The sequence below is a fragment of the Penicillium daleae genome (genome assembly GCF_028827525.1).
Source record: "Penicillium daleae strain IBT 16125 chromosome Unknown utg000009l_segment0_segment0, whole genome shotgun sequence".
NCBI lineage: Eukaryota > Fungi > Ascomycota > Eurotiomycetes > Eurotiales > Aspergillaceae > Penicillium > Penicillium daleae.
The window spans coordinates 2,738,850-2,756,141 of record NW_026623157.1 but is presented as its reverse complement, the minus strand read 5'-3'; the positions used below and the strand labels follow the sequence as shown (position 1 = coordinate 2,756,141).

General features: G+C 53.3%; 8 protein-coding genes across 8 annotated transcripts; 5 read left to right on the top strand and 3 right to left on the bottom strand.

The window, feature by feature from the left end:
• Positions 1-146: 146 nt before the first annotated feature.
• N7458_012148 (mitochondrial 54S ribosomal protein mL38) lies at positions 147-1,459 on the bottom strand (the record flags this gene model as incomplete). The annotated part of the gene is made up of 2 exons (XM_056915530.1): positions 147-871; positions 937-1,459. 2 exons carry the CDS (start codon positions 1,457-1,459, stop codon positions 147-149), a joined length of 1,248 nt encoding a protein of 415 aa, XP_056760284.1.
• A 206-nt stretch (positions 1,460-1,665) lies between these two features.
• Positions 1,666-2,612, top strand: N7458_012147 (mitochondrial 54S ribosomal protein uL4m; the record flags this gene model as incomplete). Its single annotated transcript, XM_056915529.1, has 2 exons — positions 1,666-1,749; positions 1,830-2,612. The coding sequence occupies 2 exons, from the start codon at positions 1,666-1,668 to the stop codon at positions 2,610-2,612; spliced, it is 867 nt and encodes a 288-aa protein (XP_056760283.1).
• Positions 2,613-3,191: 579 nt separating this feature from the next.
• Positions 3,192-4,733, top strand: N7458_012146 (mitochondrial 37S ribosomal protein mS47; the record flags this gene model as incomplete). The annotated part of the gene is made up of 3 exons (XM_056915528.1): positions 3,192-3,242; positions 3,305-3,466; positions 3,528-4,733. 3 exons carry the CDS (start codon positions 3,192-3,194, stop codon positions 4,731-4,733), a joined length of 1,419 nt encoding a protein of 472 aa, XP_056760282.1.
• Positions 4,734-5,355: 622 nt separating this feature from the next.
• Positions 5,356-6,642, top strand: N7458_012145 (iron-containing alcohol dehydrogenase; the record flags this gene model as incomplete). The annotated part of the gene is made up of 1 exon (XM_056915527.1): positions 5,356-6,642. The coding sequence occupies one exon, from the start codon at positions 5,356-5,358 to the stop codon at positions 6,640-6,642; it is 1,287 nt and encodes a 428-aa protein (XP_056760281.1).
• Positions 6,643-7,120: 478 nt separating this feature from the next.
• On the top strand, positions 7,121-9,274 carry N7458_012144 (Zn(II)2Cys6 transcription factor; the record flags this gene model as incomplete). The annotated part of the gene is made up of 3 exons (XM_056915526.1): positions 7,121-7,126; positions 7,210-8,232; positions 8,285-9,274. The coding sequence occupies 3 exons, from the start codon at positions 7,121-7,123 to the stop codon at positions 9,272-9,274; spliced, it is 2,019 nt and encodes a 672-aa protein (XP_056760280.1).
• A 447-nt stretch (positions 9,275-9,721) lies between these two features.
• N7458_012143 (arylsulfatase) lies at positions 9,722-11,653 on the bottom strand (the record flags this gene model as incomplete). The annotated part of the gene is made up of 2 exons (XM_056915525.1): positions 9,722-11,423; positions 11,499-11,653. 2 exons carry the CDS (start codon positions 11,651-11,653, stop codon positions 9,722-9,724), a joined length of 1,857 nt encoding a protein of 618 aa, XP_056760279.1.
• Positions 11,654-12,685: 1,032 nt separating this feature from the next.
• N7458_012142 (sugar porter family MFS transporter) lies at positions 12,686-14,338 on the top strand (the record flags this gene model as incomplete). The annotated part of the gene is made up of 2 exons (XM_056915524.1): positions 12,686-12,788; positions 12,852-14,338. The coding sequence occupies 2 exons, from the start codon at positions 12,686-12,688 to the stop codon at positions 14,336-14,338; spliced, it is 1,590 nt and encodes a 529-aa protein (XP_056760278.1).
• A 731-nt stretch (positions 14,339-15,069) lies between these two features.
• atfB (bZIP transcription factor atfB) lies at positions 15,070-16,041 on the bottom strand (the record flags this gene model as incomplete). The annotated part of the gene is made up of 1 exon (XM_056915523.1): positions 15,070-16,041. The coding sequence occupies one exon, from the start codon at positions 16,039-16,041 to the stop codon at positions 15,070-15,072; it is 972 nt and encodes a 323-aa protein (XP_056760277.1).
• Positions 16,042-17,292: the final 1,251 nt, after the last annotated feature.

Genomic DNA, 17,292 nt, shown 5'->3' with positions numbered 1-17,292 from the left:
TCATTTTTTGCATTTACGAGGAGTTGGGTGTCTTTCAAAAGGAGACTGGATTGCTGTGCATATTCATACATATTCAATTGTACAATACAAATCTATACTCAAACAGGGGTTGGACAGGAGATGAGGAGAGATGGAAGATATGCCTTTCACCTGAAGGAGGAAGGATTTCTCCGCTTGTAGGGAAGAGGCTCAACCTTCTTCCGGCGGAGCTCGACATCGGCTCCGCTATATCCAATCTGCTTCATAACCTCCAGAGTAGTCTCATCCCACTGGCTACGGAACAGGTGGGCACCAATAGCCTTGAGGTGGTACCGGGCCTGCAGAGCGCGCAGCAATGTATTCTCCCGGTCAGTCTCATTGGCCTTCACGGCAGCAAAGTCGAGCGGCTGAGAGTCCTTCTGCTCCATGATGAATACAGAAAGACGGTGATAGGGACTACCCTTCTGGGCGATGGGGGGCAGCCAGGGAAGGATGACTTGCGAGTCTGCAGACAGCTGAGAGAGGTCCACCTTGGTGTTGACGGCGGAGATGGGCACATTGACAGCCAGATAGTGCATCTTGTAGTCGAAGCTATCGGCCTCCACATTGGGAACATCGGGGTCGACGACAGCGATTGTGACAAGCTTCTCTCCACGCTCGAATATCTGAATGTCAAGCTTAGGTGCTTCGGTGCTGGCCTTGGCCTCAACAAAGTCACCAGGCTGGACCTGTCGCTTGTTGAAGTACAACTTGGTTTCGACTGTAGGATCGCAGTGGGGTAGGACATCGGGAACGACATTCATCTGCGTGATACGTTGGACCAGGATCTTGCGGCGATATTCCCGCCATTTCCGGTCGGCCAAGAAGCGGTAGATGGGCTTGCTCATGTCGCCTGTGATTGAGAGAAAGGGATTAGCACAAAGTCGATAATTGCCTATGAAAAGAAATTTAACATACCTAGTCCGTCCTCAAACTTCCGCTTGACCAATGGGTCATTGATGTCGGCGTTGATCTTGAGACGCTCCAAGTGCAATTGCATGGCGCGCACGCGAGACTTTTGCACCTGCTCACCTCCGGCCTCTTCGACAGACTGAGCCTCCACTCTCGCAATTTTTTGCCTCATTGATTCAATCTCCTTCAGCTTCTCTGCACGGTCTTCCAGAAGGACCTTTCGTGCCTCCTGGAAACATTGGTAGGGCAGCTGCTCGAAGGGGATATTGGCGGAATTCTGAAGGGCAGCACGACGACGACGCGATCCAATGGGGTTGGTGCCCTGTCTCATCAACCGTCGCTCCAGTCGAGGGCTCGAGACAAGCGATGGGTCGGGGTTCTTGTGGAATGGTTGGCTCTGTTCGGCTTGAGCCTCTGCAACGGCCGCAGACGACTGGAAGCCGCGCGCCTGTAAGGTAGGCAAGCTTCTAGTATAGGTGGTGCGGAGACATTGGAGCAGCGGCTTAGATGCCCGCTCACAATGGGCCATTGTGAAAGGTATCTGATGGGGATGTTGGGGTAGGGAATTCGGCGGTTGATGGTGTTGTTGTCCACGGGGGAACTTTTTCTGCTCGGAGCCAAGACTTTTGCTGGCGCCCACCGCCTCCCCGGAATCGATCAACTTTTGCTCCTCTCAACCCAGACGCCGCACATTATCAACTCACACGAGCTGCCTTTTGCGGTGGATTGTTCACAATGCCTGGCAGCGAAACTCTTCGAGCCCTGCGGCTGCTGTCGCGCAGCTCCGGTGGCCTTCTTTCGGGATCGGAGAACGTGACGGTATGGTCCAATTTTTAGCACCTCCGAGTTCGAGGAACTCATTGAATTGAGAATACCAACTGACTATCTTCGGGTACTAGCGACGATGCCTTGCACGGTCAATGGCTACAGAGGCCCCGGCCAATGCTTCAACCACTTCCGACGCCTCAGATCCCTCGTCGCTCCCCCCATGGGACCGCCCTGTCAATGTCATGACCTACTCCTTCCCTTCCATGGAGCCTGTTCGATTGGTGAACTACAGTCAGAAACAACTACAGATGCCCATTCGCAAAGATATCCTTCACCGCGCAGTCATATACGAGGGTGATGCGACCCGCCAAGGCACTGCCAGCACGAAGTGGAGGGACGATGTGCACGGAAGTCATAGGAAGCTCATCCCACAAAAGGGCTCCGGTCGTGCTCGTGTCGGTGACAAGCAATCACCAATTCGAAGGGGTGGTGGTGTCGCCCATGGTCCTCATCCACGCGACTTCTCGACAGACCTGCCTGCGAAGATCTATGACCAAGCATGGCGCATTGCCTTGAGCTACCGGTTCCAGCGGGGTGAGCTGATTGTCATCGATGATAAGATCTCGCTTCCTTCGAAATCTACCCCCTACCTCTTCGAAAAAGTCCTCGAATCGAACGGATGGAACACCAAGAAGGGCCGGTCGACCTTCATCACGGATGAGGTGGACCACGACATGTTTGAGAAGGTGGAGAAGATGAATCGCTATGCGACCATTATGGACCGCAGCGATGTGGATGTGAAGAACCTCCTGGAGACTGCGAGGTTGATTATCGAGAAGAAGGCGTTGGACCAGATCCTCAAGAAGCACTCTCGGGATCTGAACAGCAAGCCTGCCAGCGCACGATACCTGTAATCGCTTTCGGGGTCGCGGTGTGTGTGTGTGTGTGTGTGCGTGTGTGTGTGCGTGTGTGTGTGTGCATTGATCTATACTTCTCTTCATTTATCTGTATTCTGGCCATCTGTACAAATAGAATATCATTTTCCAACTTTCAATGAGTCCCAATTGAGTTTATATGCTTGGTTCATATCTATGCTGAAGCATTTTAAGTAACCTAGGTGAACGTCAGCCCCAAAGTGACAGACGCTGAAGCTAAATAAGAGTATTCAGGTCAATTAGCACTCTTATAGACAACCGACAGTAACCACATCTAAAAACATCCTGAATCGGTACTTTACGTAAAGGTGATCTCGGCGGGTGTTGAACTCATCGCGGTTTGAGGCGGAGAAGCGGCCCTCGGACCGGAAGAAAATCCAGTCCAAGAAAACTCCCGAGGTCAACGGTAAAGCGGAGAACATCTGATTATCCTTTTAGCCCAACCCTCTCCCTCCGTTTCCCTCTTGGCCTCGGTGTCTAGTCTTCATGTTGCTAAGACACTCTTTTTCCCGGTTACCTTCGCCGCCGAGCTGGATCTCGCGGTGCTCCTCGCCAGCAATGCCTCTACGCGCCAAGGTGACGAACCCTGCCTTCCGCGCAGCTGCTTCGGTAAGAGGACTCTTTTCGCGACTGGAGTGACGGACTATGCTGAAATGCTGATTGTCTTCTAGATGTCTACCTCTCCTGACATCCCCAAAGAACTTCCCGGTGATGAGCCTGACGATGTTTTGTTCAACTCCATCTACGGTCTCCGAAGCATTGAGCTCAACCGCCCTAAGAAGCTCAACTCCCTCAATGGCTCGATGGCTCGCAAGATTTTCCCTCGATTGAAGGTCAGTTTGTTTGCGAAACTCCTAGAGATGGGTTGCGTGCTAAGCAATGTTGGCCACACAGGAATGGGAAAAGTCTCACCTCGCAAACGTTATCCTCATCTCGGGAGCTGGAAACAAGGCGCTCTGCGCTGGAGGTGATGTGGCCGCTCTGGCCTTGCAGAACGAGCAGGGAGCAGAGGGACAACGTGAATCTACGGACTTCTTTGGACTCGAATATCGTCTAGACCACACGATCGCTACATACTCGAAACCTGTTATCTCTTTCATGGACGGAATTACAATGGGTGGTGGTGTCGGCCTCAGCATGCACGCTCCTTTCCGTATTGCGACTGAGAAGACTGTTTTCGCCATGCCTGAGACTACGATTGGTTTCTTCCCCGATGTCGGTGGCTCGTTCTTCCTCCCGCGACTGGACGGCGAGACCGGTACCTACCTCGCCCTGACTTCGGAGCGCCTGAACGGCGTGCAAGCTCTGTACTCTGGTATCGCTACCCACTTCCTGCACTCCAGCGTTCTCAGCAACATGACCCAGCGTCTTTCGGAGCTGGTCTTCCCCGATCACGTTGGCCTGCCCGAGCGGTTGAACATTGTCAACAAGACCATGGCCGAGTTCTCTCTTGGACTTCCCTCTCTTCAAGAGGAGCCCATTCTCCTGGCCGGTCCCCTGCGCTCTGCCATTGACCGCTGCTTCAAGTTCAACACCGTCGAGGAAATCATCCAAGCCTTGGAGAGCGAGACCGAGCAGAAAGAGTGGGCCCAGAAGACCCTTGAAACCCTGTCTAGCCGCTCCCCAACTTCTCTCAAGGTGACCCTCCGCCAGATGCGCCTTGGCAAGAAGTGGAGCATCACCGAGACCTTCCAACGCGAATATGAGGTTGCTGCCAATTTCATGCGCCACCCTGATTTCGTTGAAGGTGTTAAGGCCCGTTTGATGTCCAAGCCCCCTCGCCAGGCCACCTGGCAACCGGCTACTCTGGCCGAAGTTTCCAACGAGACCGTTGATAAGTTCTTCACCATTCCCGAAGGGGAGAGCCGTCTGACCCTTTTGAGCGAGGGTGACTACAACCGCTACCCGCACGAACGGTTTGGCCTGCCTTCCGAGGCCGAGATCGAGAAGTTTGTCCGTAGCAATGGCCAGGGCCAGAACCAGGTTATTCAGGAGTTTGATAGTCGATGGAACCAGAAGGATGGTGTGCGTGAGAAGGTCTCTGAAGTTTTGGCCCGGCGGACAAAGAGCACTCCTCAAGGTCTGGAGTGGATTGAGTAATTGGTTGGAGAGGATGTCTGCAACGTGTAATTTTTTATCTTGGTTCCTGATGGCGCATTGATGGCCATCCTGTGTATTAGAATTATCCCCTGATGTTTAAATCCATATATTCCATTCCTGGTACGATCCACGTTGTCGGTTGGAACAGTATCTGAGCGAAGATACCTTGAGCTTTGAAGCAAATGACGCTGGATGTTTTTGCGGCTCTTCAATTTTGGTGCATTCCATTTAGTACGAACATCGACTCCACGTAGATCCACTGGGCCAACAAGGAGCTGAAGAAGTGATAGAAAATAACTACCTCCTATATAGGCAGCCAGTGCGATGTAGCGGGGCAGTGCAAAACGCACTCCACGTTTAACAAGTTGCAATCACGGCCTGTAGTTATCTATTGACTCCATTTCAACTATTCCATAACAAGAGGATCATTTTGGCCCCCGCGCGAAAGGCCCCCTCCTCAGCCCTCGCAGATCCATGCGCCCACGTCAGCTGAGAAGCTTAGCACTCAAGGAGATATAAACCCAGACAAATAGTCACTCTTCACTATCTTTCAGACCTGAGGACGGGAAGTAAACAGCCCTCAAACAAGCAAAGAACGGATATACATACAGACTTCGCAACCATGGCAACCGAAGGAAAAGAAGTCTACCGCTTGGCCTGTCCAGAGGCTAGCAACTGCCCTGACATGCACATCTCCCACGGATTGCCCTTCACCGAGTCCTGCGCCAAACACGCAGAGCAAACCTTCCAAGCGAAGCGCGTGTACATCATCGCATCTACAAGTCTGTCTAAGCAGACTTCGCTTGTCTCGGATCTGGAGCAAGCTCTCGGGGATCGACACGCAAAGACCTGGATTGGAATCCGCCCTCATACGCCCTGGGACGACCTAGTGCCTATCATTAACGACATCCGCAAAGTAGAGCCTGATCTCCTGGTCACTCTTGGTGGAGGGTCTCTCTCAGATGGGGCGAAAGTGATTGTCTACGCCGTGGTGAATGGAGTCCAGACAGTCGACGACTTGGACCGTTTATACCAGGCCAGGGCTGCAGATGGCACTCCCATGCGCGACAGGACCGGCGTTGGCAACGAACCCACGTTGCCTATCGTCTTTATCCCGACTACGCTCTCAGCTGGCGAGTTTTCCTGCTATGGAGGATCGACCAACCCGGTTACCCTGCACAAGCGCATCATGAAGCATCCCAAGATGTTCGCGCGACTGGTCATTCTGGATCCTCGCCTGACACTAACCACGCCGCAGTGGGTGTGGATCTCAACTGGTGTCCGGGCTATTGACCACTGTGTCGAGGCCCTGTGCTCAAACGATCCTCTTTCGAAGGAATTGCTGCAAATTGCAGAGAGATCACTTGTTACACTGGCGAAGAATCTTCTGCTCACAGTGAAAGACCCAGCACAACTTCAGCCTCGACTTGATTGTGCCATCGCCGCGGGTGACATTGCCGGTAATCTTCTGTTGGCCCCGCAGGTTTCTGTTGGTGCGAGTCATGGAATTGGACACCAGCTCGGGCCTCTCGGTGTAGGACACGGCCAGACCAGCTGTGTGATTTTGCCGGCCGTTCTTCGCTTCAATCGGCAACACTCGCCAGCGGATAGTGACCAGCCAGAGAAGCAGGACCGAGTCAAGCGAGCTATATGGAATAGTGACCCTACAGTGGAACGCATTCTGGCTGGGGAAGGGGGATTGGATAAAGACTTGGCGGATGCGAGTGCCACTGTCCGTGGACTGTTCAATGCGTTGGATATGCCGAGTACACTCAAGGCCGTTGGGGTGGATCGAAGTCACTTTGATGCCCTGGCTGTGAATAGCTTGGATGATGTTTGTACTGCTGCTAATCCTGTGCCGTTGAAGAAGGAGGATATTCTGGAGATACTGGAGAGCGTGGCTGAATGAGCATTCTCATAGATTGTTTGATAAAATCCCATCAAAATTTGATATAGCTTCAGCTTTCTCAATCGTGTTTGTCAATGTAAGGGAGCTAGACATGGATGATTTCCTAACGGGTAGATCATCGCTCAGCATAGATTCATCGCCAGGTACCGCCCTGAACCAGCGGCTCGATCGACCACGTGGGAGTCTGAGCGTCGCGCATGTCTACTCAAATGTTTTCTTCACTGCTGTCTAGCATGGACGTAGATGTGCAATGTGGGAGTATCCTTTTCCTGCCCTGGGTGGACCTCTGAACCATCTCCAAGCGTCCCGAGCTCGTCATTATTGAACCCACCTTTGCAATCGCCCGTTCATCGTGTGGACCAGCGCCATTGCGGGGAAATCGGTCACGGCCGACCGGCCCTACTTCTTTGCCAACCGACCCTCGACCTGCGCCGACTATGCTTCTGGCGCTGTCAAAGCTGGGACCATTTGTTCCAATATGGAGGTATTTCGTGACTACAATCTCTTCTCCCTGAGACTAAATTTCCCCCCACATGGCGCCGCTAACACCGATCGCTCGGCTGACAGGTGCCCAAAGCCCGGGGAGCAGGCAGATCTGGCCCTCGCCGACGGACAGGTTGTCTGACGTGCCGGGCTCGCAAGGTCCGCTGCGATGAGGCAAAGCCGAGTTGTTCAAATTGCGATCGCCTTCGCCTTCATTGCGCCTACAAACCGCCTATCGCTCTCGGTAGCCCGTGGTCAGCCTCGACTCGAATAACCCATAACCGACACACGAATGCTGTTGCACACACGATATCGCAAGCCGGACCAGCACCGGCGCTGGGACTGACTTCAGCGGCGGCCGTCGTCGCGGCTGCCTCGCAGCGTTCGCCCGACATCAATTTCTTTAATACCGTGCTCCGCTCGGATGAGCATCATCGTACCATCGCCGCGCAGGCAGCGCCAGTGCGACGGCTACCTACAGACCCCGATTCATACCCGCCGGAATTGGGAGGCTCGTTTGATATTCTCGGATTCATGGGAGGGATTACATCTGAGTTGGAGCAGAAGCATCTTGACCTGACGAGTGGATTGGCGGCATTCACGACCAGCCAGACACCCCAACCGCTAGCAGCAGGTATCACAGGGACTACATCGGAAGAGGCGCAGCTTGTGGGCGAGCGACGCTCACCACTAAGTCCGGATGGCTCAGCTTCGTTGGTAGACGGAGTTTCCATTGGCAGTGCCTCAGATGCTGCGACTACCCGCAGTAGCTGGCCTGATCCCGGTAGCACTACGTATGAGGAGCAGCTTCTCCAACATTTCTTGGCGATTGATCCCCCGGCAGCGATATTCGGGCCAGTGACAATGGAGTGGAAATATGTTCGGCCGTCGATCCTCGCTCATGCGCGGGAGTATGGTCCGCTATTGAATGCGCTATATTGTTACTCGGATATAAATAAGGCTATGATGGAAGGGAAGCGATGGCGATGGGCGCCTACGTACTACCGAGTAGCCAGCTCGGAGATTCAGGCGTGTCTTCTTGGGGACGTGACTGACACGACGTTGGTCAAAGTCTTTGCAACGGTGTTCTTCTTGATGCTATCCGAGGTGCGTATCTGACGTCGAACAGGAGGATCAATGGCTCAGCTGACGATTGCAGTTATTCTCATCACCCGAGCTTTGTGCTCCAGGCACATCATATCTCCATTCTGCTTATCTTCTACTCCAAAGATTCAGTGATCGCACTCAAGCCTGGACTGGACTAGGGCATTTATTGGTATCATGGGTTTCACTTCTTGACGTGAAATCACTTATTGCAGGCCGCGAGGGTGACCCAGTGATTGGACTTGGCCACATATCTGAGCAAGAGCCAATGGGAAGGATACCAGAGCAGCCCCAAGCAACAACTCCTACCGAAGAACGCAAGGAGAATGGTAGCGAGGACCCATTCCGCAGCCCTGGCTATCTCGTTTACGAGGCAATCGTCGACCCCGCATTTCGTTTCTTTGTGAAAGCCCAACAGATTGTCCGGCGCATTGTCTGCATTGACCTCCACCATCGCAGCCGGGGCACGCTCAGCGACGAATTCGAAGTCCTCCAAATAGCGCACAAAGTGGGCGCAGACCTCGAGACCCTCTGGCACCGCCGACCCTCTGTCATCGATGTGTACGGTAACCCAGATGCCTTGACTGATACACTATGTGCACCTGTCGCCCATGAAGTCTGCCGTACTTTCAGGCAATATATGGCCACTTTTCTAGCAAACTTTATCTACCTTCACCGCGTGGCATTCGCAATCTATCCCCGAACCGACCGTGTCAATGGCGCGGTTGACCAAATCATCCAACTCGCCACAGTCGAATCTGCGGGTGTGGAATCAGGACATCTGCCGGTTAGCTTTCTATGGCCATTATTTGTTGCGGGCCTGGAAGGCTCTCCCGAGCAACGGCAGTGGATTGTGCAAGAAATGCAGCGTATGACCGCAAACCTTGATTCAGACCCTGCTTCCTCCGTTGCCTGCCATCCATCTGCGGAGAAAGTCATCGTATTATTGGAAGAGATGGCGAGGAGACAGGATGTGTCGCGGTCATGGGCGGACTCGCGGTGTGTACGACAGGAATTGTTTACGGATTTCTTTTTCATGATATAATCTTCGGACATTGGCTACTTGTATATACCAATTAATGGGGTTGATGTATTTAGCGAGGCCTTTCGGTATGATTGCTGGTAGATGGGTTTGTGTTTAATAAGATTATACGAGTATCATAAGTTTGGTACTTGTAGGCCAGCAAGCCTGAAAGGATCCATTTGAAGTTATTATGCGAGAAACTCTCAGTTCTCAATACTAGAATCGAGTAACCTCATGAGACCAACCATGCCTCCTTTTTATTGAAAGCAACAAAGAGTGTTCAGTCGACTGAAGCAGAAAGATCCATCTATGCACGAACTGCATACCTTTGATCAAACAGTCCCATCACAACTACAGTAACACAAAGTCCTGACAATGCGAAAACTCCAAATTCTATTAACTCATGATATCATCAAAGCAAGCTCAAAGGTATCATTACATGCAATATCAACCCGTCAAAACAACGTACTAGAACTGCTTCACCACCCGCTGGAATCGAGGTGGCTGACGAGTAAACTTCTCGGGTTCATCTCTCGCACCGTCCTTCCAATAATCAAACTCCATCCAAGCATTCTCCGGCATCTGCGCCTCCGTCGCCTCCAAAAACTCTCCCAGATCCGGGCACAGCGGGACCACACCCGTCTCAAGGACATATTGATCCCACAGCTTGAGGAGCTGCTTGAGTTTCTCGGGCTCCTGCTCTGATAGGTCATTTACCTCGCCGGGATCTTGTTCAAGGTTATACAACTGCCAGCGCTCGGGACCCTTGGGCTTGGGGATGAAGACGATTTTCCAGTCTGCGCAGCGCAGAGCGGCCCGACCACATGTCTCCCAGCCCTGGATGAAATCTTTGGGGTGGATGCGCTCGGTACTGCCAATGGCCCAGGGGTAGAAACTGCGGCCACGCATGGAGACGACCTCACGGCCCTGGTAGGTTGGTGCTGGGTGCTTGATGCCGGCCATATCGAGGATGGAGGGGGCCAGGTCCATGACCGTGGCGAATTGGTCGGTGATACCACCCGCAACAGTGGCAGCGTCCCCAGACTTCAGGGGAATGTTCTTGGGGAAGCGGCAGGTGAAAGGCACGCGAACGCCACCCTCCGTGGTGTAGGCCTTGTACAGACGAGACGGGGCGGTAGCAGCCTGCGCCCAGCGGGGACCGTACCAAATGAATGAGTTCCCGTTGCCCAGATTCTCCAGACTGTTGTCATAGTACTTCTGCAGGTGCGGCATCACGCCGTTCTTAACCATAGGATAGGCTTCGTACGCGGCACCTTCGGCACCATTGTCGGACATGAAGCAGACAAAGGTGTTGTCGAGCTCTCCGATTTCCCGCAGATAGTCCACCACCTTGCCGACATTATAGTCAATGCATTCAACCATGCCCGCGAAAACCTCCATAGCCGTGGCAGATTTTTTCTTCTCATCGGGAGTGTATTCATACCAGGGTTTGACTTCCTCTGCATCAACGGGATGCGGCACAACATCGTCGCGGATCATGCCCAGCTCCTTTAGCCGCTGGAGACGCTTCTCCCGCAAAACATCGGGCCCCTCGTCGTACACACCGCGATAGTGGTCAATGTACTCCCTCGGAGCTTGCAATGGCCAATGAGGCGCAGTGAAAGGGAGATACCCAAAGAAAGGACGGTCTCTATTGCCATCCGGACCGGCACTGCCACCGCTCTCCTTCCACTCACGCAGGTAATCGATCATTTTATCTCCGTACCCATCAGACGAGTACCAGCCCTCGGGGAGTTTGCGCACATACTCGCCATCCTCCATATGGAGGGCGATATAGCTCGCCTCGATGAAAGTGGGGATCTGATCCTGATCACGGAGCTCGGGTTCGTAGGCATAGTGATTGGAGCAAGCGGGCAGGTGGGCGAATGAACGAACAAAGCCACGCTTGTGGGGTGATCGCTCGGGGGTCAGACCCAAGTGCCATTTGCCCGACATCACAGTGTGGTAGCCAGCGTCTCGCAGGAGCTCCGGGAGAGCCACGACCCGCTCGTTTAGATATCCCTCGTAGCCGGGCATACCGCGCTGCGGGGCTGTGCTCATAGCGGAGCCCTTGGGACCATTCTGACCGGAGATGTTGGTCCATTCGATCAAGTTACCCAGGCCGGCGATGTGGTGATCAGTACCAGTCATAATCATGGCACGTGTGGGACTGAGGGGATATCAACGGTCAGCATTTCCGTACTAGGCCGATAAGTTTGAAGGTTGTCAAGTTGAGTCGACTCACGAGCATGCCGCCGCCGCATGGAAGTCTGTAAATCGGAGTCCTTCCTTTGCGATCTGGTCGATATTTGGTGTGCGGATCTCGCCGCCGAAGCAGCCCACGTCGGAGAAACCAAGGTCATCGGCGACAATGACGAGGAAGTTGGGGCGTTTAGCCATGATGAACAAAAATCGTAGATCTCGCGTTCGGCTATAGATCACAATAAAAAGCAGTTGCCGAACTAAAGAATCAAGGCAACGAGAGAAAGAAAGTAATGAAGAGAGAAGAAAAAAAAGCCACTCTGAGAGAGGGGTACAGCTGCACGCGTATGCAGTCTTATAACATCCCCGCAGGATCGGCCTCTGCTCCGATCCCTGCACACATGGCAGGAGGAGGGTTGTTACAAAGCAAAGTTAACATTCCAGCACTAGTAATTGAATGGAATCATCTCTCGTGCTCGGCTGCTATCAATCGCCCATCGGCAGTCGGCTGCGATGGAGATGCGGTGGATCCCGAGCAGGGGTTTCGTGGCTGCCGCGTAATCGGCTGTAATATTACATGCGGGGAAGCTTATTACCACACTAATGAGGCTAAAATACCAGTTCTAGAGATGTATAGGTTACGATCCCCTGATGGCGGGAGGCCTGGAGATGCTCCGATTGTCTCGTCCTCCTCCTTTGCGTGGACCCAACCCGGTTCCTGAACTTTGTCTTTTCCATCTCCACAGATCCAGAAAATGGCTCCATATCCCTCTGGCATTCATCAATCATTCTAGTCAGCCTACTCCGTAGTGCACATGGCGTGATCTCCCCACTGCCTTGCGTGTCGGCTGTCGGCTGTCCATGACATAATCCGCTGCAAATCCGGAGATCTACACCTCCCAAAACAGCTGGTGGGCTCTCCAATCGACCAAGATTATTCATTCCTGGGGTAATTACCTCGCCTTGACTCCAGTCGTTCGTTCGTTCCTTCTTTGGTTCTCCGCAGTTATGCCCAGCCATGTAATCCGACGCTCTATATCAAGAACCTCCTCTGCCCAGCTGGTATCATCGTCCAGGGCCTCTCCTGAGTCAATTGTCTCGTCTTGGCGGACCCGAATATCAAATTGGTTGAATCATACTTCTGTCTCTTTTGCTTCGTACTCGCAACTTCCCCAACAGCCTGAGCTTCCTGATCATCAATTGGACTCGGACAGTGACGACTATCTGGCCATGGAAGCGCTGAGGCTGTCCACAGCCCGATGGAGGACCTATTGGCTAGCTGCAGTGCTGTGTTGCGGCGGTGCATTATTCGGATATGATTCAGGTGTCATTGGTATGTATAGCGATCAATCGATCAATTCTCTATCATCATCCATACGATTCTAACATACTCCAGGTGGCGTCCTCACCTTCAAGTCCTTCCAGGACTCCTTCGACTTTACAGCCGCCCAAAAGACCCGGGTAAGCTCAATCGCAGTCGGCATCCAACAAGCCGGCGCACTAGCCGGATGTTTCCTCGTCTGGCCCGTGACAAACCGGTATGGACGACGTATCGCCATGATGCTCTGCTCCCTGGTCTTCTGCCTTGGTGTCGTCCTCGAAGTTATCGACACGCACTCGCTCCCGGCATTCTATGTCGGGCGAGTAATCTGCGGTCTGGGGATCGGTGGCTCTGCAACTATCATCCCGATTTACATGTCCGAGATGAGTCCCAAGGAGATTCGAGGTCAACTTGGTAGTTGCTACCAATTGACGTACACCATCGGTATCCTGATCTCCTACTGGATCGACTACGGTGTCAAAGCCATGCCCAGCAGTGCAAGTCAATGGCAGATACCTATTGGACTGCAGCTTGTCCCAGGGGCAATGATGGGTCTGGGAATGTTTACACTCGACGAGAGTGTTCGTTGGTTATTAGCCCACGGCAAGACGGCCGAGGCCTGGCGCAGCTTGGTCTGGATCCGGGCCGGTGATGGCTCAGCCGTGAGCGAGGAATTCGACGAGATGCGCCGTGGCCTGGAAGAAGAGCGCCACGCGACAGCTGGTTTCCGTCCTCGCGAGCTCCTCGAGTGGCCGAACCTGCACCGACTGCTCATTGGTGGTGGACTCTTTCTGTCGCAGCAGTCGACCGGCTCAACGGCGCTGGCGTATTTCGGGCCACAGTTCTTCTCGCTTCTTGTCGGGCCGGGCGACAAGAATCTCTTGTTGACCGGTATCTTTGGCGCGATCAAGGTGGTTGCTTGTCTCACCTTTGTGATCTTCGTGTCCGACCGGTTCGGGCGTCGCCCGTTGTTGGCCAGCGGGGCTGCCTTTATGGCCGCTTGCATGCTTGCCACTGCGGCCGTCGTCAAAGAGTACCCGCCACATGATGGAGTCGTCTCATCCGCAGGTATCGCTACCGTAGCCTTGATATACCTCGACATCATCGCGTACAATTTCAGCTGGGGCCCTCTGCCCTGGCCATGTACGAGCGAGATTTTCCCCACCCGCATCCGCGAGCCTGGTGTTGCGTTTGGCGTGGGATCTCAATGGCTGTTTAATTTTATCTGGAGCTTTGCCACACCTTACATCATGGCTGGTATTGGGTGGGCGACATTCCTGCTGTTTGGGCTTTTGGATATTTTGATTGTGGCGTTTACGTTCTTCTGTCTTAAGGAGACGGCTGGAAAGACGCTTGAGGAGATTAATGAGATGTTTGATGGCATTGATCATGATGCTGAACATGGGTGGAAGGGTGGTTCATTTGATCCTGAGACAGAGGATCATGACAGCCATGTACAGGATGGACCAGGTCAATACTCGACGCGTGTGGAAACTGTGGAATCAGACCAGGACAAGAATCGCGCTATGCATAATGAGGAGTCAGCCGCTGGGCGGGCTTGACTAAGGAAAAGATGGATTGTTAGGATTTTGTACACCACGTAACGCTCTCGCTTATAATAGACCGCGCAACATATCTTCCTAGAATATATTCGATTACCACGCCGGTAGAATCTCTTGAACAGTGGCAATTACGAATGCTCCTTGGTCGATATTGAAAGCAGTGGTAGTAGTCCAAATCCATTTCTAAGGTATTGATCTCAGGTCCTACCTAGGCAGTCTCACCTGCCCCATCCATATGGGGAAAGACACGACGTTCCAATCCACTCATAAATACTAACAATAGACAAACAGCCACCAACCAAGCAAAAAGCCTTCCATACAGTAGTAAACCCCAGACATGAACACAAGCAAAACAATCAGAGAAAAAGAAAAGATCGCAAAGGCCGGAAGTATATAGATACTTCGACGTTCCATCAGCTGGCTGTAAACACCGCAGCAGTTCGAAAAGACAGAAACAAACGCCAGACACCCTCCAGCCTCACGCTAGGGGCAAGACTGGATCGCAAATCAAAAATACAAGGGAGACAAGTAAAGAAGGCAAAAAGAGAATAAAGATCCAGACCACGCTTTTCGCAGCCGAAATAACGCCGCGCTGAAAAGGGCCTGCCGTCCAACAGCGACAAGGAGAGAGACGAGATGAAAATCCAAAGCACGAATCATCCCAAGCCTATTACCACAATCTCATCTCGCAGGGGCACATAGCATCGCGTAAAAAACCATACACCACCTCATTATACATTGATCAAATCATCAAAAGTCTCATCCGCAGAAAACGCATACGAAGACTCCGAAACCATCGACACCTCCGAGTCCCGCCGTAACTGCTGCTCAAAGGCCTCCGCCGCCGCCGCAGCGGCCGGCTCCAACTGCAGCGGATCATCAAAGCCAAACGAAAGCGCCGCTGACCCCGTCGGTGCCGGCGCGCTCGTGGCAGTCGGCGTGGGCGCCGTATCTGACGGCGAGGCCGGGGCATGATCCGGTAACTGAATGGGCGGGTCGACCGGCACAGCCGGTGCACCGTCGTTGTCTGTGATCCTTTTCACCATCTGTGCTAGATGGAGCTTGATCGGCTCGTCGCCACACTGGGCATGTTTCAGGACCTCATTTTTCAGGCTTAGGATCTCGGAGCGGAGCCGGGCGATTTCGCCCACTAGCAGTTCTTTCTTTTCCGACTGCTCTTTATACCGGACTTCCAGCAGTTGGGTATGTTCCTTCTTCTTTTGGCGGCACTTGCTTGCCGCGAGACGGTTGCGCTCGAGGAACTTGGCTCGTTTGGCGCGCTCTTGCTGTGGACAGTCGTCTAGATCTGGACTGAGGCTTGCGGCGGCGGTTTTGGACTCTCTCGCGCGGCGGCGTTTACTCGCCGGCTCTGCCTCGAGACTGGATGGATCGCGCGAGTGCTGATCATCGTATGGAGGGGGTGTAGGTTGGCCGTTGCGGACTTGAGCGTTCTTCAGATCGCGCTCTAGCGCGGAGCTTGCGAACGCGGCCGAATCGGCTTTGGTGTCCCAACTGCCGGTGCCCATTGTTGGTGAGATTGGACTGAGGCCCCAGAGCTGTTCGTCGTCTGGGATTGGGAGGCTGAGAAAGTCGCCTGAGAAGGTATTTGCGGTTGTGAAGGGGGATGTGCCGATGGCGCTGATAGGATCCGTAACTGTCAAGCCGGGTGGCAGAGGCGGAGGATTCACGTTGCCAGTGGACATGGCAAGAGACTTTTTTATTAGGCAAGGCGCAGTCACCGGGTTTGAACTAAAAAGAATGGCGGAGAGGGCGAGAGCCGGTCTCTGCTTGTTGGGAAAGTTGGAAGTTGCGATGGAAGCAGCTGCGGAGGTCACCAATGAAGCTAGCTGGTTTCCGCTAGGAGTAATCGTAGGAGCCTGGGAGACTGGGTAAGCTGAGTAGGGTTTGGTAGATCCAGTCGGTGCAATAGATATAGAGAGGGCCCGTAGATTCCGAAAGTTCTAGGTATCCAAGGAGTCCCAAGAGTGCGATGAAGGGTTCGAGGCTTCAGCTTGGAGCTTCCCACAGCTTCAGGTACTGAAAGGCAATTAATTCAATCAAATACGACCGCTCCCTAATACAGGGGAAAATAAAGGAGCAGCGAGGAACCAGCAGGATCCGTTTCCCAGCACTGGATGTATGGGCAATTAAGAAGCAAAGAACCACGGTTATCAGGAGTGGCTCGGTGCCTGAAGAAACGCTGGCAAGCGATCGAAAGGCGTCCGAGTCGCCCGCGTTGCCAGCGGACAGGTCCAGGTCGTCGGTCTACCAGGATTGGAGCCACGGTCGGACAGAACTTCCAGCGGTCCAGCAGATCCGGGCGAATACCCGTTCAGCACGGTGATGACAGTGAGGAGAGACGAAAACTTGGGTGGGTTGGGGAAGGGTGAAGTGGGACAGACCCAGGATGGAGCAGCAGGAGGGTGATACAGAGCACGAGATGGCCAAGGTGTCCGAACCGTCGTCACTAGAAAGACGAGCACTGATACAAGAATACAAGAATATAAGAGAACAAGGTACTCGATTGGGAGGGGGTCCCCGCCAGCTGTATGGGGCCGATTGAGGCCAGATGCAGAGGGGGAGAAACGGCGAGAAGAGGAGAGCATCGTACGACAAACGAGGGGGGAACCGACAAGGAGGCATTGGGGAGATCCTACTGGTCAGATAACCTTTGCCGGATGGCCTGTGTAGTTCTAGCCCTCCTCACCGATTTCGTAGTTTCTGAGTTCGAGGGGAATGACGGGTGGGAGCTAAAAAAGTCTTTGACATCACCAACCTCATCACGACAAAGAAGAACATTCGGGAATCGGGTACATCGGGGAGGAAACGGAATGGCCAAGGGAGAGCTTTGATGGAGGTCGGTGCGAGGTGTGGTTGCCAGCTATGTAGTAGATCCGACTATCACTCCACCGCAGGACTACTCTTCCAGTCCTCCATACTCCATACATAGCCAG